At 37.8% G+C, this 15252-nt stretch overlaps 1 protein-coding gene across 5 annotated transcripts; it reads left to right on the top strand.

Annotated features, from left to right (window-relative positions):
* Nucleotides 1-698: 698 nt before the first annotated feature.
* On the top strand, nt 699-6730 carry LOC145425607 (polymeric immunoglobulin receptor-like). 5 transcript variants are annotated; one of them, XR_013906324.1, is made up of 6 exons: nt 709-929; nt 3004-3336; nt 3566-3895; nt 4110-4329; nt 4447-4837; nt 6513-6730. XR_013906324.1 is itself a non-coding variant. In XM_080298809.1 (5 exons), the coding sequence occupies exons 1-4, from the start codon at nt 866-868 to the stop codon at nt 4298-4300; spliced, it is 918 nt and encodes a 305-aa protein (XP_080154935.1). In that variant the 5' UTR covers nt 709-865; the 3' UTR covers nt 4301-4329; nt 4447-5808. The 5 variants fall into 5 exon arrangements, 3 of the variants coding, with proteins under 3 accessions (XP_080154936.1, XP_080154935.1, XP_080154934.1); XM_080298809.1 differs by lacking the exon at nt 6513-6730 and having other exon boundaries at nt 4447-5808; XR_013906323.1 differs by having other exon boundaries at nt 715-929; nt 4110-4837; nt 6513-6729.
* Nucleotides 6731-15252: the final 8522 nt, after the last annotated feature.

Consider the following 15252-nt stretch of genomic DNA (forward strand, 5'->3'; position numbering starts at 1 on the left):
ATGGAAATTGACACCTGTTGTGCAGTGAATGTGTTCGGACTTCTTATCCAAGCCAAATATGTCTGAATCATATGTCTCCATCAGCGGGAAAGAAAAGAAAAATAAACTGACACAGATGGAAATTCAACAAAATTGAAAAAATTGTCTTTGCTTTGATAGAGGGCAGAAACAGAAGAGATAATGACCTGACAAGTAACCGCTGCTCTGACATGGTAACAAATATGACAGGGCCTGATGTTGGTGGTAACTGTAACATTTAATATTTTAACATTATACTAAGAAGCCTCCGAAACAAGATACTAAACGACTCAGAAAATCAAATTACAAAATAGTGATCAAATAATAATCATAATCAATAATAATAACTTCATCATGAATTCAAATAAAACGAAATGAAGTGGTTGGTGAATGAATACTAGTGCATGTTTTTACTATACAGTTTATTATTAATGTTATTTTAATGGACACGTCTTTCCCGGTCCTCTTTACAGAGCAGGTTTCATAACCCAAACCAAATGACACTTTCTAAAGAGAGAGTTGAATTTGAAGGTAGAATCCTGCTTTAGAGTTCATTAGATTATAAATTATGGCATTTAGTAAGCTGTAACTGGACACACAGAAACTTGCTATAGATTATATGTGTGCAGACTATCTGTTAGAAGTGAAACCAAACTCACAGGTAGAAATAATGTATTCGCTTCTTCCTATAAATCACGTGACCACTCCCGTCTCTCTCTGTCAGTATCGGCGTCTGAAGGGAGCGATAAACTACATCGTCAAACTTTCCCACCGGCTTTAAACAACACCTGATGTTGTTTAAAAAAAATTACCAACAACTGAGTTTCAGCAGAAAAGAAAGTGAACGATGTTAAAATCAACGATATTTGTGTTTTTCTTCTCCTTTTTTCTGGGACGTCTGGACTGTGCAGGTAAGCCGTTTGTACCTGTGAAAATAAACCATTTTGATCGTGGATAAGTGGATCACTCTGTGTGACTCTATGTGTATGAACAAAAGTCATCTACAGTTTCACTTTCTTATTGCAAAAGTGAGTGAATCGATGAAGAGCAAATGTAAATAAGCAGGTAATCAATTAAAAATACATATTAAATCACTTCGAGACTTTTGAGTCATGACCAAAGTTTAGTTTCATTTTCACTTTGTGTAATGGCGGAGTCCGAGAACGAGTCCCAACGCGAGTAAAATCCAAGTTTAGGCTTTAACAAACTTCTATATTTATAAGTACAATAGATTAGATTGATAGTGAGAATGACAAACTAATGTTTGAAAACAGGACCTGGCTGTAAACCGAGTCACTCTGACATTCACAGTTTGGTCCAAATCGAAAATAAATTAGAGATATAGTTAAAGGGATATAAATTATTTATTACTACAAGTGTCTATCTCAGTAAAACTGGGATATCTCAAAATTTAGGGGAACAATATATTTCAGTTATTACAGTCGTGAAATGCTAAATTATTTATTTATGTAAAATAATTACAATTATTTGAGGATTGGTCTAATCTTTTTTTTTTCTGCAGTATGGTGATGGTAGGTGAGCTAAGTGAGGATGTTTATCACACGTTTTCATACAGCAACAAAACAATGCTGTGAACTGTGTAATGGCCACTTGTGCCTAACTAAATATAAAGTAGAGCTTTGGACACCAAAAACCAATGGCCAATGGCCACTTGTGCCTAACTAAATATAAAGTAGAGCTTTGGACACCAAAAACCTCAGTTATTCAGAAGAGTCTCAAACTGTGATCCCGTTTGATCTGCTTGTAGGTGTCAGTGCAGTATTTGGTAGTTTTAAGGATAGCCGACATTTGTGGGCAGGTGTTCAAGCCAAAAGATTGCACATAAATATTTTTAAACAATTCTCACAACAAGTTTCACACATTAGCAACCTTTTACTTACCTACTGGTTTACTGACTTTTAACACATACACAACATACAGATGGATTTCCAACAGATTCCTACAGAGTTATGACTTCACACAAAGAACATGCATTCTTTTACCTTCACTATTTCTGTGCAGCAAGCTGGATATTTAAGCATATTCAGCATATTTAAGGAAGTAAAATAAAGGAAACACAAAACAGTTTGTTTTAACGTGGTCCACTTTTCTTGGCATTGTGCTACAAGGGATAAATTATAAATCAGTTTTGTAGTTGCTAATTAATGATTACTCTGTAACAAAATAATGCACAGGCTAATGTTTAAGGTTTAAAAATGATATTACTAAGTGACTGAGACTTGGAGCTGACTTCAAGTGTGTGGTCAGATTTTGAACTTGCATTTTTCCACTTCTATTGTCTCTGTGAATGCTCAATGTATTTTAGTCAGGTGGCCTGTAAACTATCCAAACTAGTTCGGACATCTCACGCAGACTGTCACCAAGATCAGGCGGTCAGAGTTGTGACGTTGCTCCTCATGGTGCTCTGAAGGCACATGTAGCTAGCTGTGATTACAAGGAAAGTGAAAGGAAGGGTTAGTCATGAGAAATACAGAACAGCTTTTATTACTGAACTTTCAACTATTCAGCCTGTCAGGAATTTGCATCTGTGTTGTTTTGGCAATCGTTCATGGAGCAAATGGAGGTTTGAGATATTTGTGTATTATAATTTTATTACAGTAACATTTACTATGTTTTTGTTTATCTTAATTTGTTATAGATTAACAAACACAGAACTGAAGTGACCAAAGGGTTGATTCCTTACATCTTGTTCTGGATGCTTCATTGTATTATAACTTGCACTGGTTTATACCACAAACATCAGATGATGACACACTCTCTCTGCTAACTCATCACAAATCTGTCATATTTGTCAATGTGTCAACTGCATGTTAGTACAAGTGGAATGGAAGCACAACAGTTTCTTATTTTTTTCTCTCTGCATTGTCCCATTATCTGTTCTGTGGTAAACTCAGTTTAAAGTGAAAATACTGTTTGAATTATTGAATTCAAATTATTTTGTTATTTTTTTTTTCTCTTTTTAAGACAATAAACAGACCAACGTGAAACATGGAGACAACGTTACTCTGACGTGCTACATTCCCAGAGATGTCGTTGTCCTAATGTTAAGGTGGAAAAAACAGGACGAGCAGCGTTATGTTATATTCATCAGAGAGAATCGCATTGATGAAAATCTCCAAGATCCATCTTATAAAGGTCGAGTGGAGTTGAAAGATCCAGAGATGAAGAATGGAGAGCTCTCTGTGATTCTCAAAAATGTCACCGTGAATGACAATGGAATATATGAATGTTCTGCAGCATACAACCAACAGGAACCTCAACTTTTGAACAGCATCACTCTGACAGTTGATCCTCCAGGTGAGTGAGTAGAGGTGTGTGCGTGTGTGTGTGTGTGTGTGTGTGTGTGTGTGTGTGTGTGTGTTTTCTCTCTCAGCATCAGCTCATCATCTGTCATGTGTTCTGAGTTTACATTAGTGAACATGCTGTTTGAGTTGAAGGTAGAAATGAAGGTATTTTCAAAAAACTATAACACTATAAAGATCTTTAGTTTCATTTTCCTGTTATTTTCTTTCTTCATCTCATCCAGATGTTCCAGTCAAACGAGGAGAAGAGATTATTCTGGAGTGTTATGGTCCTAAAAATGCTACTACCAGACTATTAAAGTGGTACAAATCTGACCTGAAGTCAGACTTTTATCTTTTCTACTTCAGAGATGGCAAGACTTATGAAAACTATCAGTATCCACATTTTAAAGATCGAGTGAAGCTGAAAGATCCAGAAATGAAGAATGGAGACTTTTCTGTGATTCTCAAAAATGTCACCATGAACGACACTGGAAGATATGAATGTTATGCTGGATACAACGATCAGGGACCTCAACTTATAAACATCACCAACCTGAAGGTAGAAGAAGAAGGTGAGTGTGAAGTTGAGGCTGCTTCCTGGTTGTTGATGTTTGTTTCTAAAGATGTTGTTGATGAGACTTTGTAGAAAGCAGCTGGTCTGAGTGATGTGATCAGAGTGCAGTAGATAATGTCTGACAGCAGTTTGAAGAGGAAATGGATTCTGTTCTGTTCTTCACTCATCACCTACCTGACAGCTGACACCTCACACCTGTTTCTCTCCTGCAGGTCAACCAGGAGGACACAAAGAGGCTGGAGGGAAGGAGGATGGAGGGAATGAGAGTGGATCTGTTGGACTGATAGTTGGTCTGTCAGTTCCTGCTGTGCTTGTTGTTGGTGTTGGTGCTGTTTTTATCTACAGAACATGTAGACGTAGACAAAATCCAGATTACCGGCCCCCTGAGGATCAGGGGCTTTGAAATTCCATCAGTGGCTTCCAAACTGAACTGTGAGTCCTGCTGCTTGTTTCAGATTCATGAAAAGCCAGTTCAACATTCAGAGTGACTGATGTTGGTCCAACAGTGGACTCAGATAGTAGCAATGTCAGTTTTTGTTGTTGTTGCAGGTGTTGGTGTTTTGATCAACATAAGATATGAAGAACAACGTTAGGACCCACATGGCACTGAACCACAGAGACAAATGTTTGAGAACGTTCTGTGGCTGAATTGTGAATCTCCTGCTGATGGAGACAAAAATGATATGAAAACAGACAGCTGTCACCAACACGCCACAAGGATCCCTGATGTCACTTTGACACTTGAGAAGGAACTGCTTCATCAACCTCAGTCTCAGCAAAGAACAGGACTGCATCCAGAAAGTGACATCAGAGTGCAGCAGATAATGTCTGACAGCAGTTTGAAGAGGAAATGGATTCTGTTCTGTTCTTCACTCATCACCTACCTGACAGCTGACACCTCACACCTGTTTCTCACCTGCAGGTCAGACAGGAGGACAAAGTGGAGAATGACGGAGGTCAGAACAGTGGACTTATAGTTGGTCTGTCAGTTTCTGCCATGCTTCTTGTTGTTTTTGTTCTACAGAAATCGTAGAGGGCGACCTCTTTCAACTAATCCAATGATTTGTGTTCAGTGGGTTCATAACTGAGCTGTGAGTCCTGCTGCTGTTCCAGGTTATTATCAGTAAGTTCAGCATTCAGACTGACAGAGGAGAGACACAGGAAACAAGACAAAATGAAACTTTGCATTGTTTTGCATAATTATCTGATCTCTGATGTTCCTGCTCACCATACCAACAAACTGCCTAATTTTAAAAATAATTGTCAGCTTAAATCATCATCTGTTGTTTATAAAATATTTTATTTTATATATATTTTAGATTTTATTAAAAAAAATTAATAATGTATTTGAATTGTTACAGATTATGTAGTGATTTTTAAGAAAGTTTGTAACATAAACATGTATCACTCAGCTACTGTACAGGTGAGAATGTTATATTCTCTTAATACACACACACACACACACACACACACACACACACACACACACACACACACACACACACACACGTGCTAGATAGGTTAGGCTACACTCTATGGTAGGAGAGCCAAATATCCAGCCTGAGAACCATCGGATGGGTTTGAAAAATGGGCTTAAACTTTTTTTTCAAGTTTTTACCATGGCTTTTTTTCTAATATAGGCTTAAAATGTTTTAATATTTGATTTTTAAAAAGTATATCTTGGTTCAACCTCTGACCGGTTGAGCCAGTCAATGCAGATTTAATCTGATCTGGAATCAGTCCAAAGAAAATAAAACACTGATATGTGGGCGTGTGAATGAACCCACTGCATGTACAAACAGATGTAACACTGTGACTGAGTTAAAGTGAAACTGTCTGAGCCTGTCCCTGTGAAACAGAGTTTGGAGCCTGCAGCCTTGTTTCAGTCAGAATAAAATCTGAATAACCAAATGTTGTGATGACTTCCTTCTACACAGAGGGCGGGACTCTTTTAGAGCCCGGCAGCTTCAGCAGTACTGAGAACAGTGGCTGTGTTTGTGGGAGGTGCTTAAATGAAAAGAGCCCAGGCAGCAGGTTTAACAGGTCGTTGCATTCAAACATGAAGTCTGATTCAATACAACCTCGACATACACCCACAGTATACCATCACTAAGCTACATTTTCAGTTCATTCCTCTGTGAATGTTTTAAAAGAAAACTAAAAACAGTAATTTGATTCAGACAAAAGGTGCTGATAAGGTGGGACAGGAATTTTCCAGACTGCTGTGTCATAATATTTGGAGTCCTGTTTGATTTTTCTTCTCTAGAAATATATTTCATCAGGAGGCACAAACCTGCAGCTTTGTGATTTCATTAATATAAGACAAACATTTAATATTTCTCAGGTATATTTGAGTCTAAGTGGTCCTTGTGCTTCAAATTTAAACACTTTCATTTAGATTTAAAACATCTACAAAAATCTTGGGGCAAAAGTCATGTTTGTAAAAACAGAGAGTAGAAAACATGACGTGACCAACCGCTGAGACAGTGGAAAAACTCACTTCCTTCTAGCTGTCCTTCCTCTTACCTGCTCACCTGTGACTTCTGTAAACAGGCTGTGTCCACTTTGATGTCTGCGCCGCCTGGTGGCCAGTACAGGTACTACATCAACCCCAGCCCCTCACCAGACCTCAACCTAAGAGCAAATACACACTTCAAAACTGGCTTAACACGACTCAGCTTCTGATTATTATCCACTAAGGCTTTAATTATTTGTCATCTAATAGTAAATTTTATTTTAAATGCGTGAGTGTTTTATGATATTGATCTGTTAATTTTTTCTCTGTCTTAAATGCTTCTTGGGGACACATGACATAAAAGAATTAATGAATAAAAAAAATTCAACCTCAAAAGCTGCTGAGAAATATCGCTCAGAAGAGGTCGAAGCTTCAGCAACATTTGTAGTTGAAAAAATGCTTTTTTTCACAGACTAACCAATTTTTTAGAGGCACACAATCACAAATTTAGCCTATTATCATCTTCATTTACACTTTTGTCTTCTCTTTTATCTTTAAAAACAAACACTTGACTTTAGAAAATAAAACCCACTGAAACCATTATTTGACCTTACAAATCATAAAAATATTTTCACTTTCAGTTTGGCCAGATTTGTCAACCAAACATGGGTGATGAGATCTGCCCTCAAAATGTTTGTGGTTGTATCTTTTTTCTGAACTTTTGAATCCAATATGTATGCAAAATATTAGAATAACTAAGAAAACTTGAGCTAAAAGGGAAGCTAAACTGCAATGAAAATAAAAGAACATTTTCCACAGGATGGCCAGGATGGAGCTGTGATCATGTTGGGGTGGCACACATGTCTCACAAACAATGTATTGCTATTTAAGCAGCTTAAACTACACACCTGTACAATATGTGAATGTAGGTAGTGTAGCAAAGAAGCACTATACAAATGTAGCAGTGTTAATAGAAAATAGTACTGTGTATTACTAGTGTGCCGAGAAGAGATGTTCAGTTTAGCAAAGTAAGTTTATTACTTGAGTCAAAGTGAAAAAGTACAGACTCTGTAATGTACTCAAAGTAAGAAAGTAAAAATGGCTCCTTCAAGGAAGATTCTACGAACTATTTTGCACAAAGAGAACTGAACCTGTGCTATATTAATATAATAATATTACTACGACAGAATACAAATACTATTACAATTTGAACTATAATTTTTAAAAATGGGGCTAGTTTGTTATGTAGGAGACATGCAGTAAAAGAAAATAAGTATTTACTGTTGCTTACAGAGGGCAGAGGGTGACTTCACCTCCAAACCTAAACAGTAAAATTAGAACAGTCAAGGTTTAAATTGGGATTCAGCAGATGTGGAACCCTAAAATCTCTTTAGTGGTTCAGCAGGGAAACAAATCACAACTCATGATAATTTCTAATGTGAGCTTCACTATGTTTTTTAATGTACATGATGTGATCACATGACCTGCTGCTGTTTGTGGATTTACACCATTAAATTCAACAAGATGTCAGCAGATGTTTCACAGCCATCCTGGTTGATCTCCATCCTCTACACTGACGATACGCTGTTTATACTTTCTCTATGCATTTGGTTTGGTATGAAGTTGGAATTCGAGACAAAAGCCTCACTCAGATTTGTTGCATAAAAAGTCCAGATTATGTTATTGGGACTTCATTACCCAGCAGCCCTTGCTCAGTCATACAGACTGTCTGGCTCCAAAGCAGAGCTGTTGTGAACTAAGTGAATCTCTATTTTGACACTTTAGTTAACTTGCTAATTAGTAATTACCACTAAAATTGGCTCATAATTTGATATTTGTTAATCTTGTTCAGGGTTTGTTTGTTTCCTTAAATGTCTGATGTGTTTTCGAACATTATATTGTGTGACTGTGTAAAATGGAGGAGTTGTGAAACCATGTTTCGGGTGTGCAGAAGTTAATTAGATGTGTAGTACATGTGACTGCTGACCTGCCTGAGCAGGAATGATTTCATTCCTTGTGTTGGAGCGCCATCTTGTGGTGGTTTAGAGAATTGTTGAGAATTTATATTCTGTCCCCTTAAAGCACAAATATGATGATGTAACTCCTTAAAGTTGTAAAATTTTTAACCAAGAAAGAGTTTCCTTTCTTGGTTTAAAAATGTATGTTATGTTTTTAATGAATTTCATTAGGACATCTTAGCATTGTGAGATGTGCAGAAACACAGAGCGGAGGAAAACACTGCTCAAGTTCTGAAGTTCTGTCTATATTTTAGCATTTTCATTCTGATTATTATGAAGCTAATGTTTGAGTTCAATAACAGACATTTGTAATCACTCATCTATCTGTTTGTTTTGGTTGCCTTTCCATTTTCTACATCACTACCACGTGGTAGCCGTCAATCTCAATACTGTCACCATTACTCTAGTACAGCGGTCCCCAACCCCCGGGCCTCGGACCGGTTCCGGTCCGTGAGTCATTTGGTACCGGGCCACGAGAGTGTAGGCTCAGGTGTGAAATGTATAGTTTTCAGGGTTTTTATCGGTTTTCAGCGTTATTTTGTTATCGTTTTTATTTTCTTTTTTTCGGTACCGGTACTAGTTTTATTTTGTTGTATTCATCCGCGACACCTTAAAGGCCGGTCCATGAAAATATTGTCGGGCATAAACCGGTCCGTGGCGCAAAAAAGGTTGGGGACCTCTGCTCTAGTACAATCATCATCAGTCCTACCATACTTGACTTATTGTGTAGAGGTGTGGGGCAATAATTACAAAAGTTCTTTGCATCACCTGGTTATACTACAAAAATGTGCTATAAGAATAATGTATAAGGTAGGATATTATAGTCACACTAATATTTTGTTTTTGCAGTCAAAACTATTAAAATTGATTGATTTAGTTTAATTCTCGACTGCTCAACTCCTATATAAGGCAAATAAGGGTATACTGCCAGAAAATATCCAAAAGCTCTTTATACATAAAGAAGGAGGTTACAATTTGAGGGGATGTAGTAACTTTAAAAGGCAGATAGTTAGAACTACCAGGAAAAGCTTGTGCGTGTCTGTGTGTGGAGTGAAACTTTGGAACAGATTGGATGTGGAGCTCAAGCAATGTCCAAATATCCATCTGTTTAAATCGAGGTACAAAAAATGTATATTGTCAAGGTACAAAGAGGAATCGTGTGTGTGATTGTTTATCCATGATAGTAAATAATAATATATTCTTTGTATGATTTTTTTTCTCTTTCTTTTTTCTTTGTTTATATATAGAATGTTAACAACAAATACTTATATAAACAATTATCTTGTAGAGTTGAAATGGACACTGTTGATATTGTCTTACGCTGTTGTTATTACTGCTATCTCCATTATTAGGAAACAGTAGACCAGAATTAATCTTAAAAGTAAAATTGATGAAGTTACTACTATATAATGGAAGCAAAATTCATTGATATTTTCATAGCTACAATATAAATAATATATGGAGAGGATTTAATGACCATGATGGTGATGACTGTGATACTCAACGGTGGTAACAAAGACTGTATAATTGATGCCAAATATTTACACTATATGTTGTAATTATGACAGTGTGATAATTTTATAATTGTAATTGTATGTCACAAATATTTAAATGTAACTACTAAATTACTACGCAACTACAAAATTTAAAACTCAGATAAGATTGCAGGGGTGGGAGTTAAAAAGCTTGTCTTCATCCCACTCCTTTTCGAGCTAAGCTTGTTTTTTTGTGTGTGTGTGTGTAATTGTACATTACAATAACTTTATTAATTGGTTGCTCGAATAAAGACATTCATTCATTCATTCATTCATCTTCTTGCCTGCTTTCTTTGGACTAATCAGGAAGGAGAAAATCTTTTGTTCATTTGTTTGTTTGTTTCTACATGAGCTTTGATCATTCTCTGTAGGATTAAGCTCAGCTATTGAACGGCGTATATTTTAAAGTAAAGGTTTTAAAACCAAGTTAGTTCAAACGTCACTAATGTCACATAACTTTGCCGACATGTGGCCAACAGTAATGTTTTAATGTTCTTCATTATTAAACATTTGCACATAAATAAGTGACATAATATTCAGTACTTAAAGTTCACTCTTCGGGCGCCCCTCATCCGCTGATTTTTTCGGCAAAATGATCCACACCCACCGCCGCGCTATGCATTCTGGGATATGTTGGGCCATGAAGTCTACACTGCCACATCCTTAAAATTCAGGGAAATGAAGGATGCATTTGAGGGCCGCATTTCGAGCAGCCTCCGAATTGGGACAGCCTTCGTCGCCTCACTGTGACGTAATCGGCCTTAAAATGCGGCCTTTGAGGCTGCAGACCCTGAATTGGGATACAGCCTATGTCGACACAGTGTTGCTGTTTTGCTCCATACTGACACCTGCTGGACCTTAAATATCATTGCAGGCAACTTACTTGAGACTCACAACAGACACTGATTCAATGACCTACTCATACTTGTATACACTGTAAGGTATCGTACTGTCCATGGAATCATTTTATATATTTTATACTGCAAATATTGTAGACATCTTTAAAATTTATTGTGAATGACATTAACTGAAAATTAAAATGAAAGTATTGTGAATGTGTTATATTACCCATTTGACTCAGAGCTTATTATAAATTTCTATTCAGAAAAATAGGTTTATCCAATGTTTTTGCATTCAGTCTATTGCGTTTTTTTGACATGTTTTCCCCAGCTTTGGAAAACTCACAGGCACAGATAAAGCTGCGGTACACAAAAACTGTAAAGCCAGGTGGAAAAGGTTCTGATAAGATGTCTTCCTATTCCCCCAGTACGTTAAAGGATCCTCTGATCTTGGAATGTTTCTCTCTGACACTCTCCACAATACTAAGGGGTTGGCAGTCCTTTATAATAAAACTCAGGACTGCCTGGTCCAGAACAATCTTCCTAGATGCTTGATTTGAAAATAATAAAACACGTATTAATAAAAAAAATATGATGATGAAGCTGTTCAGTGTCTATATAGGCCGACCTGTGTTCATTCTCAGTGTGTTTGTCTCCTCATTTTCATGTTTGGCTCTGTAATGCCTAAACACTGAGGAGGTGCTTTTGTTTGTGTAAGAAATGCAGAACAGATGCAACATTTACAATTTAAAATCAGGCCACTGTGCGATGTGTTCACTGCTACAGATACACATGTGGTAAATGCAGACTACAGATACCATGGCAGTGCCAGGATTGTGAGTGATTGCTGAAAATGTTGAAATGTACTCACTCACTTTTTATTATTATTTGTACATATGTGTACAAATGGTTGGTTTTTTGTACTGTTTTCATCAATAAATGTCAGCAACAAAGGACCTACACCCATGTGTGTTGATTTCTCCCTAAGATGGCAAACTGAAACACTCCACTCCCCCACCCCCTCATTCACACACCCCCACTCCCCTCCCTCCAGAATTCCTTTTTAACAACCTAATATACATATGAATGACTAGCCAATTTAGCTTCCACTTGGCTGAAGCTAAAGCTTCATTTGACTGCTCTCTGGCTTTTAAAGGTAGAAACGCAAAATGACTGCTCTCTGGGAGTTCTATTAAAGCGTTGTACTTTTGTTAAAATGGTAAAAAAAAAACAACAACCCTGTTTTTCAACTGTCAACTTGAGAAATAATGTTTTATAGCAGGTAGCTGTTGTGTGTTTGGGGCTAGTATGAAACCCTCTCTCTCCCACCCTCCCCCACTAAGTGAGTTGGGGGAAGGAGCTGTTGTTAAGGAAAGAGGGCCATACAAGCAGGAGGCCTAAAATAGTTAGTGCATACCTTTGTCAGTGTGTTAACTCCAAATATTTGTAATTCACTTCTTCAGTCAGCAAACCCAGGGAGTAGAACTCTTTGAACACAACCATTTTTCACCCAAGCCTTTGGTGATTGCAGAGATACTCAGAATTCCACCTTAAGGCATAGACCCTAAATTTCATCACAGCACCCCTAAAAATAACTACAGTAATACTAGTACTGATGATGTATTTTACTATTATTTTGATATTGTTTTCTAATGTTATATTTGCCAACTGGAGAGAGTGAAAAGCGGCCAGTATTGTTGATGTCTTAAAGAGACAGTGACCTCACACAGAGGCGTTTCTGCTTGTTGATGATGAAGAGGTAATTTAATGACACAAATCAGTGATGCCGCTTTAAAGCACATTTTAACTACGGCAAAAGTTCAAATTGTTCTGATGTTGTGACTTTGTCTGCTTCTTTATATTTGTTCTCTAAACAGCGTCAAAAAAGTGTCGCAAAGCATGAGACATAATCCACATGTAAACTAAGCTTTACAAATGTCAAATCAAATCAAATCAAATCACTTTTATTGTCACATAAATGTGTGCAATGATTTGCGTGTAAATTTTGAGGACCCACACGCAGGTGCTTGAATCCACACACATATACGAGGCAATCTGACCACCACGTAAAACTATTTTACAAATGTGCAAAAGCCAAATAATTACTGATCGTTTAAACACAGTTTACTAAGTTCAGCTTCCTGAATTTGAAAATTTTACCTTTTGAAAACCTTTCTGAGCGTACAAATATCTAAAAGTACACACGACATCACTCTTGCCCACAAAAGCTTATCCTCCTAGGACCCTGCGTCCACATATGTGGACATCAAATTTTGGGTTATTTAGAGCAAAATACTCAATTTTGCTCTACATGGGCCTGATAGCCACTTACGAGGTCGTTATACTGCTACTCTTGTATCAAAATTTTAAAAGAATATCCTAATATGTGGCTCTTATTTTTCTTAAAAACAAAAATAAGGTAAAAAAAAAATCTGGTAATTCTTTGTTTTTACATTCATCGGGCCCCAATCAGCCCAAATATCAAAGAGAAATTAAAACTGCTGTGGAAGAGTTCGGTAGGAGGTTAAATATGTGTGTGCGAATCACCGCTCGGATCACTTCTCACACCCATGTGGGGTTTGAGACAAATGTAACGCTGCCAGCTTCCCACAGAACCACATATGTAAGATGCGTTCAAGTCCCAGGGTAAAACTGACATCTGGGCTTCCACTGCATGTATGTGTTTTTTCTTTCAAATAAAATGCACGCTTCTTTTTCTACATAAACGGAACATAGATTTACCATTATCAGCTTTATTATTTTACTTTGATAAACATTTCTATTCCTATTGAAGATCAGGGGTGCGTGAGTATGCCCACTCCTGTTTCTTCACATCCCAACTCTGGATTAAAATGTAAAGGTGCAAAAAAACGAAACTGTCACAGCTGTCGAGGAGAGCCGTGTGGTGTTGGAGGTAAAAGGACCCTAATGCAGGCAGTTGACTGATAGTGCAAGTGACGTTTATTTACAAGTAATAGATTGACGGAACAGGCAGTGAGGAATAGTGATGTGACGTTCTGTATCGAGGCTTCAAAGCTTGTGTCGAGTAATGGAGGGGCGTTTCCGCGATGCGCGTTTCGAGGCTTGCTTCATTTATGGGAGGAGCTGAAAATGATGACGTCCGAAGCCTCGCTGCCCGGCTGTACCACGTGACTGGTTCATGAAGTGGTTCGAACTTTGCCGCGAGCTATGACAGCGATATAAACCCTCAGACTTCATTCAAAATGTGGGTGTTTGATGGAGAGTTGCGGTTAGTGAGAGTTAGAGACAGTTTGGAGGTTTATGAGAGTGAGGAGAGAAAGTCAGGAGAGAATGGAGCCAGCTAAGAAGAGGAGGATGTCCTCCCCTGTGTGGGAACATTTTGATCTTATTCCTCCCAACAAGGTATGTAAATTTCTACAGAAGATGTATTTTCATAATACTGATGGTGCAATACAATTTATGTTAAGCTGTCTGTACTTTTGTACAAGGTGAAGTGTTCGCCATGTGTCAGGGAGCTGGGATATAACAACAACACCTCATCCATGCTTAGGCACTACAGAGCTTTGCATGAGAATAAGGGGACACCGATTGTGGAGCAAGACCAGGTGAGCCATCAAATGCAATGATAATATAGCATGCAGTAATGTTACTAAATGATATAACAATATTATACAGCTGTAATAAGTTACGTGTGTGATATTTATATTTGTGCTTTATCTTTATTGTCTTTCCTCAGGAGAACAATCTCAAATAGATGAAGACCTGGTTACCATGGTGATTGAGGACTCCCAGCCATTTAGCATTGTGGAGGACAAAGGATTCAAAAGATTTGTTAAATCATTAAATCCTAGCTATGTTCTCCCCACTAAAGGTTATAAAAGCAGTGAAAATTTAGTTTTTACAGAATAAAATGTGAACAGGCAGGACTGCCTCAGTGTGTAGCTGTCCATACCTCAACGTTACAAAAGCACAACCACTGTCCACACCCCAACCACACCTCACCTCACAGTAAATGATCATTTCCATTTTAAGCATTTCCAAATAATCATTTTCCATACTGCCAGCATAAATATACACAGTATACTGCCATCACTACAATATACATGTTTTACACACTCCTTTTGTTGTTGACATTTACAGGCTGTGTGCAAAAGGCCACACTCTTCAAATTCATGCCAACTAATATTTCTACGTCCAGTAGGTGTCCTACTAGAGCACATGAAGCTTCGCGCTGGGGTGAACCAATTGGATTAAGAGCTTCAGTGCTTCATGAAGCTTCATCTGCCCATCACTAGTGAGGAATGACAAATGACTGGAACACCTAAACTGGGAAAACTAAATGACAAACATAAGAAACGGGGTGCAGAGCAGAGCGCCGCAGACGGAGGAACAAAACACCATGAAACGCAGACGAACAGGCAGGAGAACACACAGGGCTTAAACACACACAGCAGTAATCAGGGGATGAGAGACAGGAGGGCAACACAGCTGGGAGAAATCAGAGCTGAGGGGACAGGGGAAACGTA

This window comes from Astatotilapia calliptera, chromosome 3 (assembly GCF_964374335.1).
Source record: "Astatotilapia calliptera chromosome 3, fAstCal68.1, whole genome shotgun sequence".
NCBI lineage: Eukaryota > Metazoa > Chordata > Actinopteri > Cichliformes > Cichlidae > Astatotilapia > Astatotilapia calliptera.